The sequence below is a fragment of the Diplotaxodon limnothrissa genome, linkage group LG10 (genome assembly GCF_057381915.1).
Source record: "Diplotaxodon limnothrissa isolate DT_005_m linkage group LG10, D_limnothrissa_male_GT1.1, whole genome shotgun sequence".
Classification (NCBI taxonomy): Eukaryota; Metazoa; Chordata; class Actinopteri; order Cichliformes; family Cichlidae; genus Diplotaxodon; species Diplotaxodon limnothrissa.
In genome coordinates, this window is record NC_140605.1 from 21,137,681 (window position 1) to 21,155,730 (window position 18,050).

Consider the following 18,050-nt stretch of genomic DNA (forward strand, 5'->3'; position numbering starts at 1 on the left):
ATAACAACTAAATTGTGGTACACATCTAAATCAGTCTCACACAATAAAATGTATTCATTAAAGTGCCCACAGCCTACCTATTCTCACTCGAATGTTACTTGATTCACACAAGTAACATAAATGTTGGACTTTCAGGTCTGTGGCCTATCGCACAATACAAAACACACACTTAATATAAGCCTATAAAATAGTTACTTAAAAAAAATCTATTTCTTCTGCATAATGGGAACCTATCTACTCTACTTTGTTCTGAGAAATGCTCATGGCACAAGTGTGAAACCCAGTGGACACTCAGGGTAGTGCAAGAAGACGACATGCCATTTCACAATCTGAGATATTAAACACTGTGGCTATATATATTTTTTCTCTGTATACACAGTGTAAAGCTTACTGTGCTTTTCCATTCATCTAGCAGCACAATTCTTGCTTTTATTTATCTACTTTCACGACAAAAAGGAAGTGAGTTGAACGTGTTTGCCATCACGTACAGTGCCGTACAGTTCGGCAAGAGCTTTATTATGGCACTGATAATCTATGTCTACTGACAACAGCAGAGCAAAGTCCTCTTTTAACAGGAGACAGGTGCACCTGGGTGACCTGTTTAATAACGGCATTGTTTTGCCTCGCTTTCATCCGCCATTGCTGCTCATTGTCCACAGTCACTTTCACAGATCATGCAGGTGTCCCATTGTGGTTGTGTTTTTAGTTCATAAGTCAGTATTGTTGTTTCTACTCCACAGAACTTAACAATTGATTTTCAAGCTCTTCCGTTTTCACTTTTACTTTTCCTTTAAACTCAGCCCGGAGCTCGTCAATTTCTTTTCCACTAGAAAGGAAAAGGCAAAACATATATAAAGTGAGAGGGAAAAGCACATTTACATGAACAGTTTTAATCAGGGAGTGTTAAACTGGGACATTAGTGGCTACTTTTGATCCTGTGTCTGTTTCAGTAATCACCTGAGGGGGATGAGAATGATTCCACATGTCAGGTTGAGCTGCTGGAGTATTGTGGGAAGGTTCGGTGTGGAAAACTAGAGAAAAACAGACAGTCACAACCAGAAATGCATGCACTGCATATCTGTGTATGTTCACATAACATCCAAACTGTGCAAACCTTTGGTGGTGGAATACAGGCACCAGGTGTGTTGCTGTATATTTGGTTGATGGCTTTCTGAAGGATCACAGCCTGCTGAGTGAGGCTCTTCAGGTATTCCGAGCTTTCCATAGTGCTGTTATGGTTCTCACCAACCTACACATGTTCAGCAACAGTTAAAATCCAGAGCAGAATGCATGGACATAACACCAGAAAACACTTTGTTCTAAAACACACCTGGCTCTTATATATTGAATAAGCTTCTTTCTCGTGGTGCAGAGCTGATCGAAACTCTCCTTTACTCTCATACACAGTGGCCAGCAGGTGATGACTGTGCAGAAGAAAGACATGGAAAGGCTATTTTTTTGCACAGAAAATTCAAATGTGAACAGGAAGATCACAGCAGTTGTCTTTCAAACTTTCTGTAACTGAATCTATGTTTTTTATGCAAGAAGAAGGAGCGTGAGGACAAAGTGTGTCACGTACCTGTTTGCGTGTTTCAGGGATGTGACACCGTGGTATTTTGAGGTTAAAGTTAAGGCATTCTGCAGGAACTTCAGGGACAGCTCATACTCCATCAGTCCATGAAGTACCAGACCTAGCATGCTCTAACACAGAGGAGCAAAACAGGGACACAAACGCACAAATGAGCTCTTACTCTTGAGTATTTCATGGATATGACCCACTTTGACCTTTTAACCAGTGCAATATCACATAGACTACCACTGTGTCACATAATATTGTGATTCTTATATAATGTGTTACATATTCTCAGACTTTTACTTTATATTTCACTCATTAAAATATCAAAAGGAGTCAGTTGAGGTGGTTCGGGTATCTGATTAGGATGCCTCCTGGGCAAGCATGTCCTACTGAAAGGAGGCCCTGAGGTAGACCTGGGGTTTACATCTCTTGGCTGGCCTGGGAACACTGACACACCAACAGGTTTTCTGCTTTTCGGAGTTCTTATTTTCCTCAACTGTTTTGAATGTCCAAATAAAAAAATCTTGATGGTAAGAGGGTTTTTTTTTTTTTACATTAGAAAAGCAGCTCAACCGCAGCTGTCTCTCTGATGTACTCATATATAATATACGTCCAATGAAACCTGAGCATCCTTATCTCTGCCACCTCCAGCTCCACCTCGTCTTTTTGCTGTCTCTATACCGTACATCATAGCAGGTCTCACTACCATTTTTTAAACCTTCCCCTTCAGTCTGTATTGGCCCCACCTTTGAAAAGTTGACCTCAGGTATTTAAACTTATCTACCTTCACTGTCTTAACCTTTCTTTTTGCCTCCCCTCATTCACACACATGTATTCTGTCTTGCTTCTATTAACTTTCATCATTCGTCTCTTCAGTAAATACCTCCACCTCTCCAGGCTTTCCTCCACCTGCTTTCTAATCTCACTACAGATCATCTACAATATCATCTGCGAGCATTATAGTCCATTGAGACTCCCGCCTGATGTCATCTGTCAGTCTGTCCATCACTACTGTCAACAAGAAGGAGCTCAGAGCCGATCCCCGACGTAGCCTCCACTTTGAACCCATGTGTCACTTCTACTGTACACCTCACCACTGTCTTGATTTCCCATCCCTCGCATACTTCTCTGTGACTTTTGACTTCCTCATGCAGTACCACACTTCCTCTCTTGTCACCCTATAATATGCTTTCTCTAGAGCCACAGACACAGTCAAGCTAATTCTGGCCTTCTCTATACTTCTCCATCAACACTCACAAAACAAACGTCACATCTGTAGTGTTCTTTCTTGGTCATCACCTCTCTTCTTAACCTAACCACAGGTGGGACACAAGCCTGTGTGCTCCTAGTGGCGGTCACAAGCCCGGATACATGGGGAGAGCGGTATCAGGAAAGATACCCACCATAAAATCTTTGCCAAACCAAACACGCTAATATACTTTTTTTTAAAAGATTATTATTTTTGGGCCTTTTTGCTTTTAAAGTATGTGGTCACCTGCTCAATAAATAAATAAATCAGGTGGGATCTCACTTACATCCAGTAATGCTACTTGTGGATGATCATCTCCACCAACAAGCAGGGTGAGGTACCGAGCACGATACAGCAGCTGTAGAGAGGTCAAGTGGTGGCCTCCAGCAAAGCAGTAGAGGGTCAAAAAGGTCTGAAGCATAAAATGATAATATATCAAAGACATATTTTAATAAATACAGTTAAGCGTTTGCCTAGTTTTTGTTTTAATTTCTACATGAAAAAAATAATCCCTAGATCCAGTCGGTAACAGCTGCAGAACTGTGAGGCCAATATGAGCAAACTTGGGTTCTATAGATGGATTTTAAAAAACATGATAAGTGTCTTTATCCACATCACAGGGTCAAGACTTGAAAAAAAAATGATGCTGATGTTAATGAAACTATCCTTTTTTTTTTTCTTTAACTGCAGATCTGTAAATAGGGATTGTGCCACTGAAAAATATCACTATATATATATTTTAATAAGATGTGTGGACTGGAGATCGTTAGGGTGGAAGACAACACAAATAACATAACAAGACTGTCTGTAAATTAATGAAAAAGTGACGAAACTCACATAATCTTGTATGGTCTGTGGATGGTCTATACCATGCAGTCTCTCAGAACTCATTACGGCCTTTTCCTGGTGGCTGAGGGCCTGCAATGCATGGACACGTTACAGGAAACATTGCTGTACATAACTATGGTCTGCTTGATTCAGAAAGTTAAGTACTGGTTCATTGTATAAATTAACATAATGAATATTTACATCTGCGTTTTCTCCCAAGATGTAGCTGAGCCGTCCGAGGAGGCGCAGGCACATGCACACGTCCTCATGCAGGACCCCACACACACTGCTGAATAGAGTCAGGGCCTGACTAATCAAGTCGTAGCATTCCTTGAGGAGCCCTAAAATCAAACACAAAATACTATTAATGCACAGCAAATAAACAGAAATGAATATCTGCTCCTCATATGAGGACTGGCCTTCGAGCAGATCCATTATCAGGATCTGTATTGACAATGTGCATCATAGATCGTGTTAAATACAAGGAACTGAGCGGCACAATACAGCACATATAGCATAAATGCGGTCATGTTTAATATGTGCACATGCTTGGTATAAAAGCACATATTTAAGTGTGTCATAAAATCATCCACACATGTCTACATGTAGACTGATGAGATGACTGTACAGGTTATTGATTGCTTACTCTTCTTATATAAGCTGGAAAGCCTTCTTGAGATGATTTCAATATAGGTGATGAGGTCCAGCATCCACCTACCTTGCTCTGTGGCCTTCACTATAAAGCCAGATGGGCTCAGCAAGCCATGTAGAGCTTAAAGTTGGCGTATGAAAGTGGCTGTCTCTTTACCTGGCTATATCACCATGGTAACTTATGGTGAGTGCAACATTAAAAGACATTTGCTTGGTTTTTGTGACTGACTGGCTGCTGAAGCTCCATATTAGATTAAGAATGTATTTTATTACAGAATGAGAAGTGTGGATCTTGTATCACTGGCATTAAAATAGAGTCAGTGTCGCCACTATGAACAGGAACAAAGAACTATACTCTTTCAATTTGCATGTGAGAACTTCCTCACACACAGAGCACATTAGGAAGTTACTTTTAAAACAGTGATTTTTCTTTCTTGCAATGCAAATGCAAACAAATAACAAATAGCGCGTTAAAACCTCCTGTTGATTGTGTAAGCATACTGTTAACGCTTCTTCCCACGCCACACATTTGCCCCTATCAGATGTGTGATATTTTTAGTTAGTGACATTTAGAGTTTGTGTTGATGTTTGGAGGGAAGCAGCTCCTGCTGCTGCAGGATGTTAAAATGTAGGGATCTCAAACTCCTTTTACATTGAGGGCCACATTTAATTTTACTGTAAGAAAAAGAAGAAGAACACATACACTGTATATTATGCTGTTTACGTCTATATTTGTGCTTATGTCTCACCCTGCTGCACTGCCAGCTGGGCTTGCTGAACAAGCTGCGTGGCATCCGATGACGTAGGCTTGAGATGCCGGACCACGGGAAACATGTTGACGATGTCCTCCTCACCAAATGCCGGCCTGTGTCGAGACTCAAACACATATTCCCTCAGCTGCACCTGAACACAGAGAAAGGGAATGGAGGAGGAAAGCAGATGCACTTTAAAAGTTGGATTTAATAACTTTGTGGTTTTTGGTCTGATTTTCTGCTCTAAGCACAGTAAATTGTGAACTTCAGCCATCAAAAACTCTGAAGCTTGATGTCAATATTCTATTTCTTGTGTAAAACCACAAGAAATAGAATTATGGATTTAAGAGAAAAACTAAAGTAAAAAAACATTCACTTTTCACCCATGAATGTCATGATTAAAACTATTTAACAAATGTTAAATAAATGTAATAAGTGCAAAAACAGCTCTATATGCCTCTTAAGTCGCTTAACTTTAGATCCTAGACTGCCACACTGTTCATTAATACATTCACTGGCCACTTCATTAGGTATGCCTGTTCAGCTGCTCGTTAAGACAAATATCTAATCAGCCAGTCACATGGCAGCAACCTGTGACATGGGCAAGATCATCATAATGGGGGCAAAATGTTATTTTAGTGACCTTTAACATGACATAGTTAATTTCAGAAAGTGCTGATCTGCTGGGATTTTCCTACCAACTCTAGAGTTTACAGATCTTGGTCCGAGAAAGAGAAAATATCCAGTAAGCGGCAGTTCAGTAGGTGAAAATGCTTTGCTGATGACAGAGGTCGGAGGAGAATATCAAGACTGCTTCAGGCTAATAGGAACAGGAAAGAACAGGATATGGATGCTATAATTCAAACATGTTGCCTGATTTCATGAATCTCGTTTTCCGTTGCAACATTTGGATGGTAGGGTCAGAATTTAAAGTAAACGACATGAAAGCATGGCTCCATCTAGCCTTTTAACACCAGGCTGATGGTGGTGAAATGCTGTTGGGGATATTTTTCTGGGCTCATTACTACCGACTAAGTATCATTTAAATACCACAGGTTACCTGAGTACTGTTGCTGACCATGTCCACAGTGCACCCAAAATTAAAATCTCTGAGCAGTGTTTTCAACACCTTGTTGAATCTATGCCACAAAAAATTAAGGTAACGCTGAAAGCTGAGGATTATTTGAATTGAAATCTTTGGTGGTATGTTATCTCTTTTTTTCTAAGGCTGATCATCTTGTTGATCAGCCTTGTTGGCTGAGAATCATCTGTCGACTTATTGCTATTAATACAATCTAAATGTATTTGTCATTTAATTGTTATTGAAATTTAAATGTTTTGGATATTAAAAAATGTATTCTCTAATTTAAAAAAAAAATTCTTGGATAAATGTAGGATAACATTGAATCCAGATCTTATCTTTTTTGACCTTGAAAGAACAGAAGTGTGGCAAAAAAATAAACTAGATTACCTCACGTCAGCTTCTGCAAAGGGGTAGAAATGTTGACTCATGGTCAGTGATCAGCATTTTTATGTATTTTTTCTCCATATTTTTGTCCCGTCTGTTATGTCTTGACCAAATAAAGCAGTGTGTTGAGTATTCTATGATACAGATGTTGTGATTTCACGTAGCATTGGCAGTATGGAGACTTATGGGATGGAGACTTAATTTAAGTTCATAGGTTGCTGTATTATGAAGAGATGTCTGACCTGGATGCCTGTCTTGATGGCAATCTCTCTCAGCAGGGAGATCCTCTGAAGGTTGTGCTTTTCTATTACTTCATCTATACTTTCACTGAACACAGAGAGGATGACAGTGTGAAAGTCTTGCTGCACATATCCAGGAACACATAGGCACACACACACACACACACACACACACACACACACACACACACACACACGCACGCACGCAAACACCTGTCAAATGTGTAGTGATAATAATCTCGAGCCTCAGCCCTGATCCTGCCCCACAGCTCGCCGGACGTCAGCCTAGCCCACACGCTGTCACTCAACAATGTGACTCGACTCCCGTGACTCCGGCGTCGGCGGCTCCTGCGACGGGAGAGCAGCTCGTCTGAGAAGGAGTCGGGGAAGCAGGAGGAGGAGGTCAGGAGGCAGTTTAGGAAGTGACTGACAGCTGCAGAGAAAGCTGCAGGTTCCACATCCTGGGAGAAAATAAGGTAATTGCTGATAAATCAAAAACAATGATAGGTTGCGTAGTGATTAGTACATGTGTTTTCTTAATCTGAGCACCTGCAGGTAGGTCCTGAAGATGTGTTTGGCACTTCTGAGGATGATTTCACTGACGCAAATTCTCTGTAAGGGAAGAGGAGAGAAGACTTCGAGAAAAAGTTCATGAGATCAAACTGCAGGACTAGCTCAGTCTTCACAATCTACGTGTGAAGGCTAATATTGAGAAGCCAGCTCTTGCTGCTTCACACTATATGAACAAACATTTAAAGGCTTGATGAAGGTTTAAACTTTTGATTTCAGAGATGTTTCTTGATTTCTTGATATGACAACCGCTTTTCTATTTTCTTGCAAAATAAACAAAGCTTATAATAATAACAACAATAATGATTAGGAACAGGTTTCTTATACAATGCGGTATATTCAGTGGAAAAAAATGCACGCTGGACCAGCCTAACAGACCCGCCTTATTCATATATGCTGAATAATAGCATTTATGTGGTATGGTTATTAATAGCTGTATTATGTGCCTGTATATGGCCGAGTCGTCTTCTCTCCTCCACCCTGCCGAGCTCCCTCAGTATGGTGCCCAGATATCGCACGTTCACACCCCGCTGATGAAGCGCTGAGGTCAGACTTCCGCCATCCATTGGCACTGCTGTGTGGTCAAGACAGTCCATCAACTATAACAGAAATGACACACACACATCATCTTACACTTTATGCGATACACTTAAACATTATCACTCCACACACAACTGACCATTGCTGGGATCTGATGCGACAGGAGAAAAGCAGCTGCCTCCCACAGCAGGCACCTTTGCCTCTGAACCTCCTCTAAACACTCAGCAGGGAATCGAGCACCTGCAGGAAAGACACACAGTTCATCTTTAATCTGACAACATATACATACATACATATATATATATATATATATATTACTCTGAGTATTTGTATGTGAGCACGAGGGTGTTCAGTACCTGGAGAGCAAACATCAGGATTGAAGCGGATGTCAAAGCAGGAGTCACTCACTGAGCCGACGGCTCTACAAGCTTTCAGGATCGCATTTCTTTTACTTATTTCTACAAAAATCAAATATGAAAGTATTGTTAGCCAACATGAAGATAATCCGCTTTCTTTGCCCTCACACATCTGTTAACATTTGATATTTGCATTTTCATTTTGTGGCTCTATCATCTGTGATTCAGGCCTATGATAAAAATTCTTTAGTGTGTGCAGATTATTGCATGTGTTCCAGCTTCTTCTGACCTTCTGTAGATTTCTCCATCAACAGTTTAAAATCAAACATCACATCTGCAATGCTCTTTCTCAGCATGACACCTCTGTACATATGTCATATTCACTTTATTCACTGTATAAGGTCTTATTCACCCATGTCAGCACTGGCTGCAGGTCTCTCCCCAGTATCTGAATCACAGATGGGCTTCTCACTCCACTCTGTGGCTTCATCCTGTTCAGTCAGCTGGCTCAGCTCATGCGACACCATCTTCATGAAAAGCTCATACCTACATCATAAAATAAAAGATAAGAAGATGAGAAAGCTCATTTTCTAACATTGGCTCATGCTGCTTGTCTAGTAGTTCAGTTCTGAAAGTCTCCCTCACCTGTGCTGAATGAAGGCCTCAATCAGCTCAGGTCTCAGGCTGGCCAGACTGTGACAATGGAGACATGGGTAACCAAAGCTCTGGCACTCCTTCGGCACCTCCTCCCTCCTCTCCTCTGTCTCTGAGAACTGGAAGTTAAGATCTGGGGGGAAGGTTCGCAGGAGGTCCAAGATGTAAGGTCGTCCATCATTACCCGGGATGCCTATGGTCTCGATGCCAGAGCAAAGCTCCACCGGTCTGTTGTTGTGGTCTAAAACCTGGTGACGCTGGATTCTCAGCTGCTTACTGGTTTTATCCAGCAGCTCCAGAAACCTGCCATAAAACACACTCCTGCTCAGCTGCAGTAATAGTGACAAAATAAAAGGGCACGTCCGGCTTTTCGATCAAGAGCTACAATATAAGATTTCACTGAGTATGTAGGAATGTTACCTCGGATGAGTAAACACTGTCTTGCCGTTGTCATTGGAACCGTACACTATACTCTCCTCCTGATTTTTCTCAAGTATCCCAGGAATGATCGTCTGTGCAATAACTCGGACACCACGATAATCCACCACAACTGTGCCGATTGTGTGTAGCCCCTCTATGTCCACTGATGCATATGCCTGCAGCCGTGCAGATTATTTTTTGACCAGTTTGACCATTAATATCCTCATAACTACACCCTTAAAGATATCTGAAATGATAATTTCCTCCCAAACACCTCCCCAGTCATACCATCAGGATCTCTCACCTGAGCTCCTCTTAGGTCACAGATGGCAGCAGCGTGAGCAGCAGTGTTTCCCCCTAGTGGTCGGTAGTGCTCAGACACATCAAACCCCTGGCTGAAGAAGAGGTTGTTCCACATGAACATTTGCAAATGAGGCGACTCCCCTGGGTTTATCGGCATGATGTTGCCGTCAATGACAGCCGTAGCACCTCGTGTCGCAGCGGCCACAAAGTCACTGTTGGTCTGCGAGGAGGGATTCAAATACTGGTTAATGAGTTTATGTTTCAATAAAACAATTTGGTCCCAGAGGAGGAAGAAGAATAGAGGAAACATAAGAGGACTGTTATAAGAGGTCATGGCTTCTGGGCTTTAAATTGATTATCACAGGTTTGCATCATTAGTAATGAAGGACAGACTTGGAAAGATGATGTTGGGAATCCGCACCTTGAAAATGCTCCTCTCTCTGTGCAGTCGTTCCTGCAGGGAGCTCCCGGGGAGCTCCCTGCATCCCTGAAGCTCCTCGTTCCAGTCCCGACTCTGAGATCATGACACACAACCTAAATATCAGCATCATCATCGCCATCAGTTGAAATGTAAAATCAAACCTATATTTTTACATGTCCTGCATTTCCACATTTAGGTTGCCTCCTCGATCTTGCGTCCACTACCGTATGCTCATCCTGGCCCATGTAGCTGGCGTGCGTCTCCTCCGCTCTCACGCAGTCAAGAGTGTGGTCCTCGTGTGGTGCAGTCCAGGTGAACACCTGGAATGGTGCTGCAATGCGCTCATAAGGGTGCTGCTGAACTCTGGCTCACAGCAGAGGATGGAAAATATTTTTACTGTCAAGCTTCATGCTAAAACAAGTTCTAAATCGATTCCAAACAGTTGGCTCACCTCTTCTTCTGCAGGGCGGTGAAGTTTTTCCTGAAAGCAGGGCTGACTTGACTCAGCAGCTCCACTAGAGAATGGCAAAGGGTTTTAGGAACTGCAGGTTTGGGGTTAAAGTTGAAGGCAGTTGACCTGAAGAAGTCAGAGAAGAGCACACGCCAAGTCAAGGCAAGTTTATACCCTTGAGTAACTACAGTACTCAAGGGGAAATACCAATGTTTAATTATAATTATAACTATTAAACCTACTGGAAACATCTGAACAAAATATCTTGCCAGGATGGATAAAACCTTTTTATAGCATGTAAAACTCACTGATTGAGGAAGAAACCCCGTGTAGAGGATGTAATATTGAGTTCTCTATCCTCCATAGTCAGGACATTCAGGTATATTAAGTCACCGTGCATCTTCCTGTTTCCTGGAGGTGGGTTCCAACTGCTGAGGGTCAAGACCCGCAGGCACTGCAAAGGCTGTCATTTCACTGTTGTTTAACCACGACTAAATGCACATTTACCCAGCCTTAACTGCATGTAGAAAAACTGACAGCTCACCTTCCAGTCCTCTCTGACTGGTTGAAGTGGACACAGCGGTCGCTCCTTAGAGCCGGGGAGGACGTATTCTGGAGGGCTGCAGTCAACAGACTCCCTTTCAGAAGCTCGCCTCTTCCCCACGCTCTGACCATCTGCAGGGTTGAACGTAAAGGTGAAAGGGTTGAGCGCTTTCTTATAGGGAAGCTGATCCTAATGTATGACAGAGGGGCGTTACCATTGTTTGCTGTGGTGTAGAAGGTGAGGTAAGACAGTGAGCTGCCGTTCACGCCGTTGTACGCATCGGTGGGGTCGAGGCTCCTCAGAAGATCACGTACATGTCTGAGATGAAGACGAGCATCACGCACCGAGTAAGATTCTGCAACAGGAGCAACAACGCTCACAAAGGATTCAAATCTATCTTGCACGAGTGCGGGATTAAATGGAAGAATTTTCCATATGAAGATGCTCATGAAATAAGATTATCAAGTGGAAATGCAGAAATAGTAATGCTAAATAATTTAACATCAGTATAAGAAGGTATGGATGTTTTGTACTCATGTTTTTCTTTCACTCTAATACTATTTTGAGAAATGACTCAAATGGTGAATCATCACATGAAGACAAAACTAATGCAGTAAGAACAGGAAGAGGCAGTTACCCTCCACCACCTTGATCACCGCTCCGTCACGGATGCCCGGGACAGAGTGCAGCTCATTAAGGCTGTCGAGCGTGACACCACCCAGCTGGAGGGAGAAGCACGTGCGATGGCAGGTGATCTCATGATCCATAAGCACCTGGTGGAGCTCTACAACCAACATCTGGCCGGTCACCTGATGGTGGAGGAGAAACATGAGAGCTGAAGTGAAATGAAGACACAGTGAAGTGAATCTTAGAGAAAACAGGGACTAACAACAGAACCTGTAGCTCAAAACTTTCTGTTCCCGGAGGCTGGATTCTGACAGTAAAACTTGTCTCTTGGAGATCAACTATGTCTTGGATACTGAGTTTTTTCCTTTTATCATCATCAGACTGCTCTGGGAGATCATCTTCAGAGGGTGCTGTAGCTGGATTTGGATGTGCTGTTAAACAGAAGAGAAAAGACAAAAATAGACCATTGAGATGAAACTGGCTGAAAAACAAACAAACACTTTAATGTGAGTTAATCAGGTGGAAAATACAAATTCAAAATGAAAATAAAAACAAGGAAAGTTGATCATACAGGAAGCACCCCGAGAGCATCCTGCTCACTCTCTGGGCAGTATTTACTAAGTGCAGAGGATTGCATACATACTTTAAGAAGTTTGTAGTGGAGTAAAAATCAGATAAGGGTAGCATGGCAGATGTTTACTCTGATTACCCAACATTATGTTGGAGCGGGTAATGGATAATAGATGCTGATTTGCGAATAACTGGACATGAACAACTTGAGCTTATTATATAATTTTATATTACAGTGTATTTCGGCTTTTCCACATTCCAACAAACACTACACTTATGAGAATCAATGTTTTTAAATTATAAAGCTTTTTGTCAATTTTTGGAGATTATATCTCAGAATTTCAGGAGCAGGACCACGCCTCCAAACACGCTCCTGCTGGTTGTCATCTATATAGGTTCCCCCAGTTCTGCAAGCTGTTCATTCTCGTTTATGTGCCCCACCCTCCCTCCCTCCTTGTTCTCAATTCTTTAACTTATTCACTCCTATTAGTACATGGGGATCCGCCAAACCCAGTCCCCTTCGAGGCCTTCCCCAAACCGCAGCTCAATTCATGTCCAAGTATTCACCTTTACCTACTAAAACGCTGTCAAACCTAAAATGAGGACGTAGGCCCAGCTAGTGAATTGACCTTGAAGTCCTTGAAGAGCAGGATCTACACCCCTATGAAATTTGACCAGAAATCTTTCAAAACTTTTTAAGTTATTGTTTTTACAGACAGAAACAATGACACGACCAAAAATACCAAAAATATGCCCTCCTTGTCCGAGGAAGTGAAAAAGATCTAAAAAATGAAAAGGAAGGTGAATGAAGATATGGTGTTATCATCCAGAGTTTTTCACTGTGATAGATTTCAGACTAAATAAATGAGTTCTTAAACACAGTCTTAGCTTAACCAGCTGTAATACTGACTACAAAAAAAAAATCCACTCACTTTGGACATGTGTTGCTCCCAGAAACAGTCTGTCAACTAAAAAAAGGGTCATTCGATCAATCTTAGTCTCTCCTTCTTCTTCTCCTTCTGCCTGTCGCTCATCAGTCTTGATGGCTTCCTCTAACTTCTTTGGCAGATGTGACTTGTCCTGACTTTGAATATGACCTGCTGTCTGAACCACAGAATTGTTTGTTTTTATGTGGATATTATTATGTTGCTTTTCATTTGCAGTCTGCTCTAACTCTTCCATCTGTCCATTGTCCTGATTGCTCTGTTGTTTCAGGTTCACACAACCCTCAGTGGGGTTAAAGTTTTCCACATTTTCTGTGTCATTATTGCTGCATTTTGTCATCTTCTCTGACTCCACTGCAGCAATGTTTTCATTTGTGCCGCTGACCTTGTGGTCAGCCTGCATCACTGAGGTGTGTTTGGATTCAGTCTTTTGCTCGTCTGGCTTTTTGTTGCACTGTAAGGTTGTCGACTCTCTCAGGGCAGAATCTGTATGTTCCTCTTCAATTGGGTCAGTGTTTCTTTCTGTCTGCAAAGTTAGCTTTGTTAAGGTGGCCGTCACTTCGAGTTTGTCTTTGGCTGTCTGCCTTCCTACCTTTCCTGGCAGCTTCAAGTCAGCAGAAACTTCAACGTCACACCAAATGTCACTGCTTTTCTTCTCCGATGTTTGTGCCTCCAAAAGCAGCTGTTCCACACCTTCATGTTGATCCCAATCATGCATCTCTTTTCCAGTCTCACTATTAATGATCATACGTCCTCCCCTCACCACCCTCTTATTACCGAACTCGAGTGTTTCTGTTTGTGTTTGAACTTCTGTTTGCGACTCAGTCTGAGTCTGCACCCCCATACCAATCTGGGTCTCTATTTCAGTCTGAGTCTCAACCTCAGAGTACCCTCTGCCTCGCATCTCATTACTCCTTCCTTGTTCTTCGCTTCTTTGCTCGCCCATCCCCTCGCCTCCTCCTTCATCCTCCTCAGACACGAGCAGACACACCATTGGCTCCACCAGAGTCACATCTCCTCCCAGGCTACTGCTTAGGATGATGTCAGGAAACAGAAAGTTCTCCGGTTCGAGGGCCAGGTTTGTTATACTGTTTGTTGAGACGGTTAACACGTCGTCCTCCGAGTTGTCCAGCAAACTCAGTGACTCACATTCACTCTCTTCGCTGGACAGCAGAGGAGATCTTTCTGCCTCACCCAGGCCTGGTGTATCCTGACACTTAAAGTAGTTTGAGAGGGTCTGGCAGCACTGGAAGATGTTTCCCATGGTGCCTTTATGCGCTAAAAAGAAGTAAAAACTGTGAAGGTGACCTAGAGAGGACCAAAAAAAAAAAAACTATGTTAGTGTCAAACCCCAGTAGAGTCCACTTATACTTTCATACTTGAGCCAGTGTTGTTCAGTTACAACAATAAAAAGGAAACAAATAAGTCAAACTAGGAAATACCAAGCAACAAGACCCTACAGTTTTGACAAAGTAGGAACTTTATTTAGAGATAATGAATGGTCCTAATTATTCCTCATTTCACCAGAAAACAACGCAATCATACACAAACATTAGACATTGTTTTCTTTTCTAGATAAACCTGACATTATTGGTGCTATGTTTTCTATCTTTACATTGGTGGAATGAATTATTTAATCTCTGGCGGATCTCAGCCCATTTTATGTATAAAGCACATCTGTCCACAAAACCAGTTTCTCACCAGTTCCTCAACATAGAGCCCCATGCAAGAGCTTACCTCATGGGGTTGGGATGGTCATAAGAAAGGTGGCAGATTAGCCCACAACTTCATGGGAGGAGCATGTTAATGATCTGAAGGCAGCCACCAAGAAAACTGGTGGTAACACTACACTGCAATTGATTGAAACATTGCAGCACCTGCAAGGTCCCTCTGTTGAAGAATACCCATCTTTAGTTTGCCCACTCCTCTTTATCATTTACAGAAAACATGTAAATGAAGTGCTGTGACCAAATGAAACTAAACTTGAGCCACCATGTTTGAAGGATGAGAAATGCTGAGTATCACCCAAAGATCACCAAACCCACAGTCAAGCATAGAGGTGGAAACATCATGCTTTAGGGCTGTTTTCAGCTAAGGGTACAGGAAGACTCCACCACATTGAGGCACTATCGGACAGGGTCATATACTGTAAAATCTTGGATGAGAACTAGGGCTGGGTGATATGGCCTAAAATTCATATCGCGATATAATTTGAAGCATGTGCGGTAACGATATATATCGCGATATATTCTTTTCTTCTGTATAACGTGTTTTCCACACTATAAGGCACACTTAAAATCCCTTAATTTTCTCAAAAATCGAGAGTGTGCCTTATGTATGCATTCTGGTTGTGTTTACTGACCTCGAACCGATTTTGGCTGCAGAAATCTGTTAAAAAATGTTTTAGTACAACTTTGGTAAGCCGCACTGCTTGATGGATTGTCAGAGCATTACGACTGCCGTAGTGAGGAGCTTCGCGGAGTAATCTGGGTCCAAAACTCCATTATGGGCTCAAAATGTGGTCATAAATATTTTGTACTTGTAAATCAGTTTCGTATGTGTAAAAAGAATTTGTGCGTGCGTAAAAAAGATTTGTCTATGGACTTAGCCAAAAAAAAAAAACCCCTGCAAGTTACAAGTACGAATTTTGACCCGATTTTTCTTCCTTTCATCTGATTGGTCAATGTCATGTCAATCACAAATGTAACAATCCAGTCAGAGAACAATGGGTTTGGCTGTCAGAGGGGCGCTTTTTTGAACTGCAGGTCTTTTTTACACATACAAATCTTTTTTACGCACACACAAATTTTTTTTACACATACAAATCTTTTTTATGCACACACAAATTATTTTTACACATACAAATCTTTTTTACACACACACACAAATATTTTTAGACATACAAAACCGATTTCCAAGTACAAAATATTTATGACCACATTTTGAGCCCATCAGGTCCTAAAGTCAAACGAACACTGAGAGTTAAAAATGGTCTAAATTCTTTAATCTTTAATAAAATCATCAGCGTTGCTGCTTTACCAGGTGTAACAATTAAGTTTAACATCCAGGCATCCATGAAAACAGAAGTTATTAAATTTAACAGAGTTAGAAGTTAACAGGAAGTTAGCTTGCTAGTTTCCACCTACCACTTCCAAAATAATGAAGACAGAAAACTAAACAGCAGTGGAGTTTGCAGGGTTACTGAAGTTGGACTACCTGGTATATAATGTTGTGCTACGTGATTGCTAACAACACAGCTATGTTAGCAAAACATTAGCACAGTGAAGCTGGAGGATGAACGCCAACTTTTTTCCACTCGATAAAAGTTAACGTGAGGGATTCTGGTGGTTAGGGACTAATGCAATCGCATAGCAGGATGCTATACACGGGCCAAACTTCAGTCAGGAGAACAACTGAGATCATTCATCCACAACACAAGGTTAGTTATTAACATACTGCAACATAGAGCAGCTGCGAGAGAATTCAACATTAATAAATCAATGTTACGGAAGTGGAGGAAGCACAGTTTTTGGCTTTCCCCATATTTCAAAAGTGCTTCATCTCTTTGCTATGACTCTCGGCATAATTTGCAGATAATGGTTGTAGCCACTGCCATGCTTTCGACCAAACCAGGCGCAGCTTGATGACATCATCAACATGTGCTATCGCGATAGAGCGGTATAGTCAAATCTCTATTGTTGGCCAAATCGTTTCTATCGTATATCGTTTATATCGCCAACCCCTAATGAGAACCTCCTTCTTTCAGCCAGAGCCCTGAAGGTGTCTCATAGGATGGCTCTTTCACCATGACAGCTACCCAAAACATGCCACCATGGCAACAAAGGAGGGGCTAAAGAAGAAACACTTCAAGGTAATGGAGTAGCATTGCTGATCTCCAGACTTCTAGACCTCACCCTGTAAAAAATCTGAGGGGGGCAGCCTGAAAATTTTCACAGTTTCTGTAAAGAGGAGTGGGTCAAATTCCCTTCTAGGATGTGTGCAAACCTAGTGACCATCTACAAGAAACGTCTTTTGCCTGTGCTTGCTAACAAGCAAAAGTACAAAGTCATGTTTTGCTTGGGAATGAAAAACCTATTTCGATCAATGACATTTAAAACAATTTATAACTTTTTTATAATGTCCTTCTTCTGGATTTTTGGTTGATATTCTGTCTCTCTCTATTAGATTGAAACTACCATAAAACGAGAGTCTGATGATTTCATTACAAGGGAGCAAACTTACAAATTTAGGATTGGATCAGATAACTGTTTCCCCCCACAATACAAATTCCTGACTGCACATTTGATAACGCTGTCTTATGCTACCCAAAGCAAACACACAAAAAAACCCAAACTAATTATATTTTAGTATCACGTTTTAACTTCTCAGCTTGCAGCTGTGATGTACAGTCGTACTTCTGGCTGAGGTTAGTAGACATCAGAAGCACGCACTTTCAGTCTGGTGTGAGCGTCTAAGCCGTAACTGAGTTCTAGTTTTGACACTGCCACAAGCGTGCGTGTGTGTGTCATGTGTAAATGCAAGCAGCTTAGAGCCTTAGACGACAGCTGATGACAGGACAATCATGAAGTATTCCTGCAGAGGTGTCACCTTACAGTGGAAGGGCCTGGAAAACCTCAGAGACAAATTCTGATCAGGCGAACTCAGCAGTGATGTTGGATGTGTAAAAATCCTGGAATGAGGAAGAAAACAGATGAGAAGGAGAAAAATATCCTCTAAAAAGCTTCAAAAGAGCCAAAGTAAAACAGCAGAAGATCTGAAATGGACAGAGTTATGATTTTATATGTAACATGTAGCACACATTATTTTGACCTCATGAGAACACAAGCACAGCAGAAAATGAGCGCACATGTCTCAAAACAGAGAAAA

The 18,050-nt window shown here is 41.7% G+C and overlaps 1 protein-coding gene across 1 annotated transcript; it reads right to left on the reverse strand.

The window, feature by feature from the left end:
- Positions 1-478: 478 nt before the first annotated feature.
- LOC146624388 (clustered mitochondria protein homolog) lies at positions 479-17,836 on the reverse strand. Its single transcript, XM_085363881.1, has 29 exons — positions 17,777-17,836; positions 13,152-14,471; positions 11,920-12,080; positions 11,660-11,831; positions 11,237-11,377; positions 11,023-11,153; positions 10,787-10,941; positions 10,479-10,604; positions 10,243-10,390; positions 10,028-10,120; positions 9,608-9,826; positions 9,304-9,479; positions 8,875-9,186; positions 8,642-8,775; positions 8,230-8,331; positions 8,013-8,113; positions 7,780-7,932; positions 7,313-7,375; positions 6,977-7,224; positions 6,767-6,851; positions 5,054-5,207; positions 3,855-3,994; positions 3,663-3,743; positions 3,112-3,237; positions 1,580-1,701; positions 1,331-1,424; positions 1,115-1,249; positions 958-1,031; positions 479-826 (listed from the first exon to the last, which is right to left on the reverse strand). The coding sequence occupies exons 2-29, from the start codon at positions 14,425-14,427 to the stop codon at positions 730-732; spliced, it is 5,019 nt and encodes a 1,672-aa protein (XP_085220007.1). The 5' UTR covers positions 14,428-14,471; positions 17,777-17,836; the 3' UTR covers positions 479-729.
- Positions 17,837-18,050: the final 214 nt, after the last annotated feature.